Source organism: Dermacentor andersoni, chromosome 4, assembly GCF_023375885.2.
Source record: "Dermacentor andersoni chromosome 4, qqDerAnde1_hic_scaffold, whole genome shotgun sequence".
In the NCBI taxonomy this organism is placed as follows: Eukaryota; Metazoa; Arthropoda; class Arachnida; order Ixodida; family Ixodidae; genus Dermacentor; species Dermacentor andersoni.
In genome coordinates, this window is record NC_092817.1 from 67,819,284 (window position 1) to 67,833,197 (window position 13,914).

Genomic DNA, 13,914 nt, shown 5'->3' on the forward strand with positions numbered 1-13,914 from the left:
CGATATTCCCCCTCTGCAATTAATGATGAGTCGGCTATTTCGCTCCCCTACGCGCATTCCGTTATTTTCTTTTTACTCTCTGCGATCTTTGTCTCTCGTTTACGCAACATATATACGCGAGTTACCACAATGTTCGTGCGAGCATTTTGGTCAGTAAAGAACGATAGGCGGCGTCCAGGTAGAACGGTGAGCATTATTCTTCTGTTGCAATAGCAGAAATTATCCGTGACATTACGTGAATTATATGACGTGAGCTCAACATTATGCATATGCACGTTCGGTCTGAAGATATGAAAAGCGTAGAGTGATTATCTCTCCTCGTGTTTTACAGGAGCGGCTCAGCTGTATAGTTTGGGCTGTGGCATCGTTGAATAAAACCAATGCCTGCGCTGGTTTTCCTCTTCGTCGTGAGCGTGTTATCACACGCAAGCGCAGTGTACAACAGAGGGGAGCTCTTAGCAGTGTTCGCCGTGTGTAAAAAGAGAAATCGTTTTGTGGCGATGTGGAGACGTCCGCTTTGTTTAATATCTTGGCTTGTTAGGACAAACGGTAAGCCAAGCGAGTTGGGAGGGAAGAAATACGACGCCTGCGCCCGAACGAAAGCGTTTAGTTCTTATTTGGGAATCCTCAAGCATCTCATGTCTCGGATGCTCATTTCTTTTCCCCCCGTGTATACCCTCATCATTACCCCCAGTAGTTATTCTGGACTGACGCAACTCAACGTTAGTACAGTGAACACCCCCTCGATTTCATGACAGCGCTTTGTTTGTACCGTTTTCGAGCTTTTGTGTATATATATAAGCTAATGAAGAATAGATGAGAGCAATAAAGTAAGGGTGCTCGTCCGTGCGTTTCAAACATGCCTTTTCGTTACGCTATATTACCGCGCTTTTCTTACGCTTGCGCCAATTTTAACGTGAAACGCAGCAGATTTCACTGAGGCATGCGGCAAATTGAACATTTGGGAGTCAAATCACGGGTCCGGCCTCACACTGCAGCTCGCGTGTATAGCGCCTCCTGGTTTAGTTCATACTAGGACAACATATTTCGCTTTTCTTTTAACGACCGTCTCACAATTGTGTAAGCAAAAACTGCAGCGGTATTGAGCAACACCGTGATGCAGCAACGCTTTTCTCAACGCACTTAATGCAAGCGCTGGAAAACTTCCTATTTTTTTTTTTTTTTTGTAACAGCATTCGTTCTCCCGAATGTTACCGTAAGCGTGCACGCGCGCACACGCGCACGTCATCGAGCGGCATTTGCACTTTTGTACCAGCTCTCGCACAGACCTGCTCGCCGCTCAATCTTCTGTTCACGAGCTCGCGTTGGCAGCCCGTGCACTCGGTCACATTTCTGGAGCAATTACTTTCCGCGCGCGGCCAGCCGGCCATGCAACCGCAGACGCACGTGCGAGTAATCTGTAATTGTAATTAGCGTTGTGGCGATTTCGAAAGAAACTGGCACTGGCTGCGCGGGCTTCCCCTTTCTCCCGTTCAGCGCACGCAGTGCGCGTTGCCAACAATGGAACGCAGCGCGCGAAGCCGTTGGTCAGCGAATAATACACGCATGGGCGTGAGTTGTGGCGATGACGGCGACGTTTATGCTTCTGATAGGGATAATTCGAAACTTCTAATCGGTTCGAGGACGTGCTGAGAAGTGCCTCGTTCGAGTGTGCCCCGTGCTTTTTCACTTTCGTCGCGAGACGGCATGGGATGCATACAGAGCACGTGCGTGGTGCCTGCAGCATGGGGAAACCCCCGCGAAACGGCGACATTGCACGCGACTTGGCAGCGGCGAGCATTCGTCCCCTAAGAAGCTTCTGGTATGCCCTGTCCTTATCACTCGACTATGCGCACTGACACATACAAAAAAAGAATAAAAAATATATACTCGAGTTGTTGAGTTACTTATGGGAGACGTGCGTTATGAAGTATTTGAATAAAGTAAACGCTTCTCATGCCCCAAGCACAGATATCTATAACTTTCCGCTTATTGTATGCGAAAATTATTTGTATATTTGTTACTTTCACATGAAAATTGTTGAAAATCTACGGGGTTCTGTTTGACGCACTGCAGCGGCTTGACATTGTCTTTCTTGCCTGTTCTCGTTTCTGTTGTAGAAGCCGGAAGAATTCCAGGATTTCCGTTTGTGAACAGCAAAAGGAAATTTCTCACTAAGAACCGAACAGTTTATGTGAGCCACTCGGAGGGCGTACATTGACAAAATTCCTATCGCGGTTTGCCGGAGCTGGTCCACTGGTCAATAGCACACCACCGGCCAGGTAGGACAGTCAGATTGATCACTCTCGACGGCCAATGAGAAGAGAAACAGTCATGTTATGAGCCAAGAATTTCGTCAGTTGCACCCTGCGGCGACGAGTTCTGTCAGACTGAACGGTTTTTTGCGGCACGTATACATACAGGCGCGCTCAGAAGCCGCGCTTCGTGTTCTCGCAACGAATTTTCTCTCTCTCTTTCTCTTTCGCTAGTTTGTTGTTCGACGCATTGCTATCTTCGAGGGGAGTGGTCAGTGCAATTCCCAAGGTCGCTTGAAGGATATGTGCGAACGCGCGAGCTCCGGCCAGCAGCCTTGCCTTGGGCGAGACCGGAAGGTGCGGAATTCGCACTATGATTCGCACATGGGCGTCTGAAGGCGCATGCTAGTCTAATTATTCCATTAGTACCTGCTGGCCAACGAGGGCGATTATGTGCTTATAGTAAAGTACACCCTACAGGGAGAAAAGGTAGTTGTCTTAGAAGAAAATCAAAGAACGGCATTGCGCGGTTCACCTCCTATCTGCGCTCAAAATGGCTGAGCGGTAGCTCGTCACGGCCGCCTATAAGACGTCCGGCCAGTATGCATATTAAGCCACGCCAAAGGGTATTGTCAGACTGTTACTGTCATTGTCAGACTGTCACTGTCAAACTATTTGACAGCGCTCGTCGTTCAGGATCACCGCACACAAGAATACGTTGCACGAACAAAGACATGGCAAGTAGCGCGTGTGTTCGTGTGTATGTCATGCTGTGTCATGCCTTTCCTTTGGCGCAGGACGCCGAACGCATCGCCCGGCAAAGTTCTTCAGATTTCATTTACTAGGCTCTCTCTGTGTCCCTTGTTACGTTTCGCCTACAACGCGCGGTAATGCCGGCGCGGATGCAACGGACGCCGGGGCTTTGTTCAAAGCGGCGGACATTTTGGCCCGTCCGACGCTGCCACAACGCCTACCCGCCAAGCGTGTCCAGGCGTGTTTCAGTGCCACGTGTCTTCGTGTGTGTGTGTGTGTGTGTGCCCACGCTTGTCAAAGCGCGGCATCAGGGGAGCGGAGCTCCCCAAGTGAAGGTTGGCGATGCGTCACTACACTCGGTTCAGCAGGTCTCTCGGCTCGACAGTTCGCGCCGTCGTGGGGTCATGCTCCGCCGTCCCGTGACCTTCATCCCGCGACCTTCATCCCGTGACCTTCTCTTTTGGACCGCGACGCCGAGGGTATAAGAGCAGCTGCCCCCGGACGCCAGGAGAGAGGCTCCGATTTGTACTGTTGAGTTACGTGCTCTCCCGTCTCTCCACTTCGGTCGACCAGACCGGCCGCTCTTTTGCTATGTTAGAATAAACAAGTTGTTCTGTTACCAGTCTTCTCATGCTTTGCCGGGACCTTCGGATGCTTCCAGTGCCCCAGGCCGCCAGGCCAACGCTACCCTTGGGGCTTGCGACCCATTGGCAATAACGGACGTCAGCACCGAGTCTACAACAACTCGTGCCAGCGGTGCGATTCCAACACCCTCTATATTTCCTGAAGCAAAAAGGCGATGTACTGAAGGGCATAATGAGCGACTGTCCCTTTCGAAACGGGGCGGTGGTGCCGCCTAGCTTGTCATTTTTACCTTTATGTTGCGCTCATCATAGGCCTTGCTAGACGAGTGTTTTCATGTTTAATACTTCGCCCCGTAACGGCCAAGGTATCATACATCCCATGCTAAGTTTGATGCCTAAAAATGCTTACTTAAGCGCGGGGAACTTAATCCAAAGCCTGTAGTCGCGTTTCTAATATGCTGGAGTGAAGTTTCAGCTCAGGATAGTTCAACAAGCCAATTACTAAATAATTAATTGCGATACTAATAAAGTTGTTACTCAAATAGCATTTCATTGCTTTCTTTTCTTCTTTTTTTCCTTTTTGTACAAATGTACTTACTCTTTTTGGCGAGAAATGAAGGTGAACACTTTGTTTCAATTTTCTTTGATGTGCAACTGTGTTTGGACATTAGAGCGTCAACGAGAGTTTGTCACGTATATTTCTGGTTCGCAAAATCAAAGCAGTATAGGCCGCCGCCATATTACTAAATGCACGTTTCAAAGAACGTTACTTCCACATTACTGCACGCTCATAGGTTGCCCGATGTGCACTAGTCACGCGTATACTGCTTTATTCAGAACCATTTGCCAGAACGAGGAGCGCCTACAGTTTCATTTCTCACAGCTGTTTGGAATCGTGTCCTAACGTTTTTTGCCATTTCTCTTTTTATGCGCTCCTAGCACCGCATCTTCGATTATGAGTTTTAGACAAACTAATCAGTTGCATTCAATTTACATGTACAGTGCTCACGGAATGAAACGCGTCAATTTAGGGCTAATTAATGCGCATACTTTCGTTTCCACCGGCTGCAGTTCATGTCGCATCGACGTAATTTTGGCGCGTGCACTTAGATCGAAGTCCGCGTCACCTTTGATAACCAGATTCCTGGCGACATGACATGCTACTCTCAAGTACTTTGCATATATGCGGGGTTCTACTAAACGCTGCCTGTCGCGTTTCATTCCGTGAGCCCTGTACGCGCGTACTGCTCTTTTACATACAGACAACATGCATAAAGCGTACGATAAGCCAAGGGGCAATTGTCTTTGTCGCGAACTTGTATATAAAGCTTCGTCTTTGAGATATTCGCACTATTTTTCTCATTCGCGCTTTCACATTTTTCCGGTTCATTCTTCGTTGCCCTTAAACATTAACATGACTACGAACAGCGCATTTGGTCGATCAGCAAAGGCGTGCTAGATAGGCGTTGCTTACTGTCCCGTTTATGCGCAACGGTCGCAGTTATGTCGAGATAACAAGTAGTCCGGTTCAGCACCACACTGCTTTTCCAACGCCTAACGCCACTCCAGTTCTCAGACCTTCAGTGGAATAATCAGCAGTTCGCACCGCTTCGCGGCTCACCTTTCGAAAGCGTCCAATTGTTCTCCCATGCCAGAACTGCTCTCAAAGCAACATATCATTGCCACCTCTCAGACCACACACGCTCAAGTACCATAAGGAAACGCAAAGACGTTTTTTTTCCTTGTTCTTTTGGGCGTTTCACCAAAGCGGAATGTGGACATATTGTTTCCAAGCGTCCTCGAATGTTCGTTGTCATTTTTCTACATTCTCTGCGCTTTCTCTGCTTGTTTTTTAAATGTCTATTTTGTACCTCGTTGCTGCAAATACTGGGTCACTGGTGCTTGCGCAAAACGCTGAGCCCACCTGCTTTGAGATCCCCCGTTTTATGGGAAAGCCAACGTGGAAGAGAAAAGTGACGTCAGGAAAAGTGAGGGAGGGAGAAAGGGCGCGAAGGGGAATCCGCGCAACTCTCTTCCAAAAAGCCCGTGGGCGTTAGCCACGCACTCATATCTTCACGCGTGGCTGAGTCGACCGGTCCGGCGGTGTGCGTTCCATGTAGCCAGCTCACTGGCTCGCTGGCCATTTGTCCCTGTTTCTTTGCCAAAGCACGCACGCTAAACGACACATGCAAGGGTATAGCGAGAACCGGCGTACCGCACCGCCTTCGGCCGACCTGCTCTCTTTTGGAGCCGGCGATGTTAAGGCGTGCGATTAGCAAAAACAACACAATGAGTAGAGAAAGAGTTAAACGTAGTAGACCAACAAACGAACAACGAAACAAAGAGAGCAGAAAATTCCTCTCCCGCAAAGCGTGGAAAGCCAGGGAAGCGATGAAAAGATAAGGGGCGTGGCTGGCTCACCGCATAAAGAGAGAGAGTGAGGGAGAGAGAGCGCGAATGCGAGCATCAAAATCAACCTAGCTCGCTTTTCTTTCTTTCTGCTTTGGTGTCGTTTCTCGTGTAAGATATCGGACTCTCGCGCATTCGCGTGCGTGCCTTCGCGTACTCGAACTCGACATTTGCAGATACCTGTTTGTTTGTGTGTGCGGGTGTACGTACGCGCGTGCTGATGCGAATGAGGTTTTTTTTATGCGGCTTCGGCCTCTGTGAAGTGCGTGCGCGCACGCTACGTTTTCTTTGACCAATAAAGAATAATTGGGGGCCGTTCCTCAGCACCTCTACGAGGCGCATGCTATCCGTTCAAGGAAACAAGGCAACGATATACGAAGACAGTCCCGCGGTCACGCCTCGTTAGAGCGGGGCTGGCCGATCCCTGGGAAGAAGGACGACTTCGTAGCGGACGCATTCTCATGCGCATTTAACGGCGAGTTTACACAGCGGTACTTTGCGTATTTCTTAGCCGGTAATATTTCTTTTTATCAAAGACGGTCACGGTCGCATTTGCTGATAGTGAGTTGCTTTGTTTGATCCTGCATACCGCTTTGTGCTCAGTTGGGTGGAAACCAGAATTGCGAAACTGCGGGCACTGAAGCCCATACGGGTTCCTTCACGAAGTCCGTGGTCTGCAGCGACATCGTATGAATCAAGCTTTATGCTTGAGAGTGCATAAATTGGGCCTGATCACAGCTTCTTCGATGCAACTATGGAGCCTTAAATTCACCATTCCCATGACTAGCTGACGAGAGGCTCTCGGACGCTCACCTTTTCTTTCTTTATTGTTGTTGTTAGTTCGTGGTGCCTACAGAGGACTACACATAGGAAAGACACATTCAAGCTATAACATGACTGACAACTTATGTCGACTTTTTGCCAACATCTCCACCTGATCCTTCAGCTAAACATACCTGGAACACAATCGTGAGCTCGTTTGCGTAATTGCTTCCGGATACAATATTTTGACAAATATCTGGACGAAAACAGGACAATGCTATTATCCAGAATTCTCAAGGCTACGGAACGCGGTCGTGCACACAAGACACAAGCAGGAAGGCTTCGAGGAAGTTCAGATGCGGAGGAAAAATAAAGTGAGGGAAAGGACAAGATATTCCCTCTTTTATCGCTGCTACGCAAATCCATTGACGCACGTGCGTCTGTGCTTCTGAACCTTCCATCAGGAAGCGATAATCGTCGCGCAACCTTTTCACACATGTTAAAGGTTAACAGCGCACACAGACTGCGATAGAGTGAAGAACAACAGGACACAGCGCTGATATAAGATGCTTTATACCAGCGAGCCCACCAAGCCCTCCTTGTGAACTTCTCACACACCCACGTATGCGTAGCATGCTCATGCGTACGAGGCTGTAGGTTGTGTCGAATCCAGTGCGGCGTTATCCGTCGTTCTTTCTGAATGGGCTCCTCACATGAATCGCGACGCCGATTCGCCGGCTCCACTGGAGCTGGGGTGTGTGAGCACCAGGATTTACAGCCGTCGCGGCTATATTCACTGCGGCGAGAAGAGAGCGAGCGCGCTGCGGTATCTGTATACGGTCTCAGTGGCGCGCCCGCTCGAGTCACTGTCGCAGGATACACACGCGACACGTGGGGTGGATGAGGAAGTAAGGAGGTTGAGCAGCTTTTAGAGAGAGAGAGAGAGAGAGAGAGCCACGGGCTTTCCCATTTCGACTATGTGGGTTACACGCGCGCTTCGCTCGCGTGCTGCAGGACCTCCTTGTACACCTCGTTGACGACGTTGGGTTTCGAGTTGGCGGCGCGAGTGGCACGAATGCGCGCGCCTGCACACACACACACAAACACGCACACACGATACAGGAGAGGCTCTCTCGATGGGCGATAGTTATCTGTTCATGTTAAAGTGCTCTCGTCTGTCACTTCGGTCCGTTTAGACGCGAGCTTTGAGTATGCGGGTTGTGGAGGAAGGGTGGTAGAGGAGGAGGGAAGAATGGTAAAGGATTTTCTTGTCGAATACGATGCGATGTGGCCATCAATCACCATCGAATTGGGTACGCTAAGCGTCAAACTTATTTCTTTTTTTTTTTTACCGATTACGCTGGCTGAAACAAAGAGCGCCGTGGCACTGCGTGTAGTTTCGAAATGGGCGCGGCGTGCAACGAGGAAACTGCTGGATTCATTAACGGTTCAGCTTACGCGTGGTGGGGTAGCAAGTTCGATGCCCGTTTGCGCCCTTCTGCTGACGTTGGCACTGAAGAGAAGGCCAGCGCCAAGATAATCGAAAAGCGGCTGGAAAAAATTTCAAAGTAGTAGATGTATAGTGGGAGCACCTCAGGAAATTTCCAAATTGCGTACCCAATTTCTAAAATGCGATATGCTTCGAAAGATTCGTACTGAACAAGCGCTTAAGTGGATATAAATATGAGAACGAAAGCCATTACGGCGCGTCGGAATGGAATGAATTCAAAGCGGAGATGGTCCGCGGGTTCGTCGAGGTGAACTTTAATAACGGGCACCATGTTGTGCATAATGTATACTAACGCATTTCCTTGCTGATCTCAGCACTCCAACGAAAGGCTAGAAAGGTTTGCGTCGTCGGGCGCTTATAGGCCAACCGTTTCGTTAAATAGAACGCCGGAGTAAAAAAATAAGAGCGTAGCTTAAAGGGACCCTGAAACGCTTTTGACGATTTTCTACAAGCGTACTGAGTCGTTAGAGTAGGTCCTTCTGATCATTAATTGACACATCTAAGTGCTCTGCGTAAAGCGTGTAATTTATTATAAGGTTTTAAAAATGCACATCGCTGCCGATCGCAGCGCACTGCTCGGCGGCATTTTAAGCCGCCCCTACCCATATGACCGAAATAACCCATATGACGTCAGTGGGGCGAGCTATCCGATTGGCTGACCAAGGCGCGTGATCGATAATTTTTCCAACTTTACGGTAAACAAATGATCTTCGTAATAGTTGGAATGTTAGTTAATTTGTTTTTATAAAGAGAAAGTAGCAGAAAGAGAATGCACAAGAACAATTTTTCAGTACACTTAAGCACTTCCGGCACACAGCAAGTGTCGTCTGCTTGTGTTACAACGTACTCCATTTTGACGAGAGCTCCGCGCGGTCAGAGTTGGTCTCAGTCTTTTCGCGAGCACTATGATTCGACTTTGTTGCCTTGTGGACTGCAAACGTAGCGACTGGCAATATGTCAAGCTGTGACATCGTGTCCCTCTGCAGGGCAGCGTACGAGCGAACTGGCTGCTGCGCATCGGACTGCCGCTATCCGATCGGCGTCAGGATTTGCACGTTTGTAGCCGTCACTTTACACCGGAAGATTACTAACGCACTAGCGTTTCGCGAGTCCCGTATTAAGGCAAACGTAAGCGCAAGGGGACAGGGTCTGGCCGCTTGACTGTGCCGTAACGGGATGAGCCGAGGTGAGCAGAAGGGCAAAGGTGAATGGTCTGCATGGTGCAGCCACCTGGTGGCATAGAGCTCAACCATACACAGTAGCAGCAACGAAGCGTATTCTTTTTTGCTGCTCGTGCGTATTTTTCACAGGAGTGTAATCATCAACACGTTGTTTTTATAAATGTTTAAAATGTTTTACACTTGGCTAGAGCAATATTAGCGCTTTGTTTGGCTGGTTAAGCGCTGCGCCAACAAGTGTCTGGACCGTGCAGACCGATCAGGCCGCTCACGTACGTCTGCGCCAAAGTTCCTTCATCAGCTTGAGTTTATGCCTCCAGTCATTTGCCGATATGACCAGCTTGCCTGTGGTTACCGGAATACCAGACGCGTTCGGCGCTACGACAGAATGCTCGCAACGCACGCTGCTTCGATAGCTCTCGCTTGGGGTCGACAGCCAAGCGGCTAGCGGAGAGGTTTCGCGCGGGCGGGGACGGGCTTCAAAACAACCGGAAGTTGACGATGTGACGTCGCATCGTGACGCAGGACCAGTGAAGGCGGAGCTTAGCCCCACTCGCTCGGCGAACGAGTTGAGGAGGAAAAGCATGGCTGGGGAGGAGGGTAACTTCTAATCGCGTGTAGCTCCATTAATACGTAACGCCTCACTTAAATTGTGGTGCGAATGTTCTACTTAAGCTGTACCCTACGCGTCTACAAAATTTGTCCGAACCGTTTCAGGGGCCCTTTAAGCACCTTCATTTGTAGTGTCTGTCCACCCTACCAGGTGGCGCTCGCGCGACAACGAACAAGTGAATGTGAAGAATGTGAAGAATGTGAAGACGTCTACCCATCGGTCGATTTAGGCACCACTGGCCTCCTTGAAGCCCTTGGGTTCAGCGGGAGCAGTGGTAAAGCAAACATGTCCGCAATAGGCATTAGTAAAAGGCGATTGGAGGATTGGTGAAAGAAAAGTAGGGAAACGACGAAAGACGGAGACGTACAAAAGCACAGTTCGCAATAGGGGATAAAAAAATTTGGGCGTGGTAGTTCATAGTGTTTTTTTTTGTTTCATTGTTTAAACTAGGTAGGACATTAGGCAGTATAATAGCAAGAGCTTGGTGGCGCAACCCACCGCCCCGTTCGAAAGGGGACGCTCATAACATCCATCCATCCATCCGACAAGCAGCAACTTTGTCATTCGAGACTCTTGGCGGTGAAAGGAAGTGAGGAGAAAAAGAGGCAGAGACAGGTAGACTAGCCAATGTAAAGACCAGCCGGCTACTCTGTATGGCCGAAAGAAGGTAAAGGAAATTAAAGATGATAAAAGAAGACCCATCGCGAAAAGGTGAGTACGACTGGCCCGGGCATACTCCGTACTCTGCTGACGCTCACCTTAGTAAATGCTGCGTCATGGAGAACGTATACTGTCAAAACGTAACGTTCAGTGCGATGCAGTGAGAAGCTGATATTACAGATTCATCGAGGCAGCTCCTTTTGATAAACCGCGAGGTTAGCCATGCTCATTTAGCATAGTTACTGTGTATTCTGTGTCCACTTAACCATGTATTTGGCGTGCTTTGAATAACCGAGTGACAGACTGTGCCTTCACTCGGGGCATTACCAGTCCGAAGGGTTAACGACTGCCCTCGATGTGGTGGTTACCTGTTACGTCTTCTGAGTTCCCTGATTATTCACTTATCTTGAGCGATTATACGTGTGCTCCTTAGTTTGAGAGTACGAAATTAAAAAAAGGAAAATGAGAGCAATGTATTAACCTGCCCCGAATTCTTTACTGCAGCCTCATGGGACGTGCTTGGTTTGCATATCTCCCTATGCAAGGCTTAGCGCCGTCTTCCGGTTCGTCTCGCCAAACTGAGAGGCCAGCGAGGCGGATTGTATAATGCATTCACGCGCACAGCGTTGTAACGCTGCGCCGTACGCGAGGCGCTTATTATCGCAAGCTTCCAAGCCAGCCTGCGGCGATACGGAGCGGGCTAGTTAACGACGAAGAGCGGCGCGTTTTAATGCGGTGTCGTAAAAGGGCGCTGGCCCGCGAGCAGCTCGAACGATTCTGCACCGTTCCCCTCTTGTTCGGGTCGTGACGTGTGAAGGACTCGCAAGTTGCGAAGCGAGCGAGTGATGGATGTGTCGAGTCCGATCGAATGTATTGTTGCATTGTTGCCGCGCGCGCCACCTGGCAGGATTACGCGGCGCGCATTGTGTTAGGCGTCTATGTAGTAATATATAGCGTTTTAAGCCAGTCACCTGTTCTACAATTAGCGACGCCGGGAACGAGTTTCGCTTGCTTTCTTCAGCATGCCACGCTACCAAGAATCGTTCAATTCTGAGAGGGCAAGGGCGAATGAAAATATGAAAGGAATATGCGGCCGCATACCTGCCTTCGTCTCACTATGCGACCTGCGCTCAGCATCGGTGAGAACCAGTTATCGTGAAGGTAAACGGGTGCAGTACAGAGGTGTGTCAAGGGACTAGAGTACGCGTGTGTATACGCTCTGCATTCTTTTCTTTTTTTTTGCTTCCCCATCTTTCTTATTTTCGCAATGTTTACAAGCGAAACCGTAACACCCGAATCTGCCCTAAACATACATCTTAATTCTTTAAAACAGAGTATTTGCAGGGCAAATAGTCAAGAGATAAGCAACTCGAATGACGTAGTCGGGCGCATTATAGTTTAAAGAGCATAGAATACCTGATGAAAGAGGACTATAGTGGGGACGGGGCTTGCGAATAAAGAATTTCAAGTTGTTCTTCCGCTCGCTTACATTGGAATTATACTTGACAGGTGAGGCCAAGGCGGGGGGGGGGGGGGGTGATGGTTTATTCTCCTATAGTGCACTGTTTACCCATAGCCTCGCATATCACAGCTACAAAAGGCCACAAAAGCGCTGCTGCGATATTTGAAAGCGACCGGATTGAGTCAGCGTCTGTGATCCGGACTGAGTGACCGACTGATATCTCCAGTGGACTTTCTCTCTCCTTTTTTTTTAATCTTTCCGTCCCCCTTTCCCTTTCCCCAGTGTAGGGTAGCCAACCGGGCTCAGTCCTGGTTAACCTCCCTACCTTTCATTTATCATTTTCTCTCTCTCTATACGAACTACGGGGAACTCCTGGATGGGCGAGCAAAGCGCTGTAGCCTGGCTGCTCCCGTGCGCACGTGATCTTAGGGAAAGCAACCGTAGAGCCCTTGAATGTGCACGCACCGTCGCGGTTGCCACTATCAAGGCCTGCGCCTTTTGCACACGCGTTAAGCTGCGATTAACCGTCAGTCGACCGGTGCCTGATAGCGATTAAGCGTGCTTTAAGACAAGACAGCAGAGTGAGAAGAAAGCGCTGTTGCAGTTATTTTAGAACAACAGGCCTGCACACATGGCTGGAACATGAATTGGTGTGTACTGTGCGGCACGTGATTCTGTGTTGTGGTACTGTTCACTGACCGCGACCAGCTGCGATCGTGCCTCGGTGCTCTCCCTATCTCTATCTCAACCTTTCTATCTCTTTACTTCCCCTCCTTTCTTCCCTTAGTGTAGGGTAGCAATCCGGGTTTTTCATTCTGGTTAACATCCCCACCTTTATTTAGTTCTTTATTTTATCTATCTATCTATCTATCTATCTATCTATCTATCTATCTATCTATCTATCTATCTATCTATCTATCTATCTATCTATCTATCTATCTATCTATCTATCTATCTATCTATCTATCTATCTATCTATCTATCTATCTATCTATCTATCTATCTATCTCTTTCTTTCTTTCTTTCTTTCTTTCTTTCGTTCTTTCTTTCTTCTATGCTATCCTATCGGCGTGAATCTTCCGGAACCGTTGTCAGTCGCCTGGCTCAGAAGCTGCCTCCCTGAGTCCATGCGAGGTAAGCTTCTCCCCTCACGTGAACGGTATTCACTCACCGAGCGTGGGGGCGGCGAGCGTAAGGTCGTGGTCCAACATCTGTCCCATGGAGACGAGCAAGTTCCGCACACGGCGGTCGTGTTCACTCACGTCGTGGTGCACCAAGAAGCTCACCATACGGGCGTTGGGCAGCGGGCCGCCGTCCTTGGCGGCTCGGGGCTCGCTGATGCCTGCAACGGTGAAAGGACAAAATGAAACAAAATGAAACACGCGAAGTTTTAGGTGAGGGAGAGTCAAGCGTCGTCCCCCGTCGAGTCTCAGTGCTATGATGCTTGCCATGCAGTGAAACCTGCCCCTTATTGTGCAAACCGCCGCGTGTACGCACGGCCATCTCTGAAAATGTATCGATGGCTTCGCTTGTAGCAAGAACCACGAAAAAAATGTTGTGTGCTTCCACGCGGCATAGTGGCATTGAATGAAAAGCACCCGCAAAACAATGTGTATCAGCCAACCTTCAAATACATCTTACAGCTCGCAGTTTCCACTACTGCTTGCAGTTGCTTGGCATGCGGTGACTCTAAACTCGCTCGTTCAAATCGCTGCCGTCAGAAGGTGC

The 13,914-nt window shown here is 49.2% G+C and overlaps 1 protein-coding gene across 1 annotated transcript in view; it reads right to left on the minus strand.

The window, feature by feature from the left end:
* LOC126536250 (salivary peroxidase/catechol oxidase-like) overlaps nt 1-13,914 on the minus strand; it is a 202,248-nt gene that overhangs the window by 33,332 nt on the left and 155,002 nt on the right. Inside the window, exon 5 of the mRNA XM_050183142.3 lies at nt 13,358-13,528. Coding sequence (XP_050039099.1) covers nt 13,358-13,528 — 171 coding nt within the window. The remainder of the gene's footprint in view (nt 1-13,357; nt 13,529-13,914) is intronic.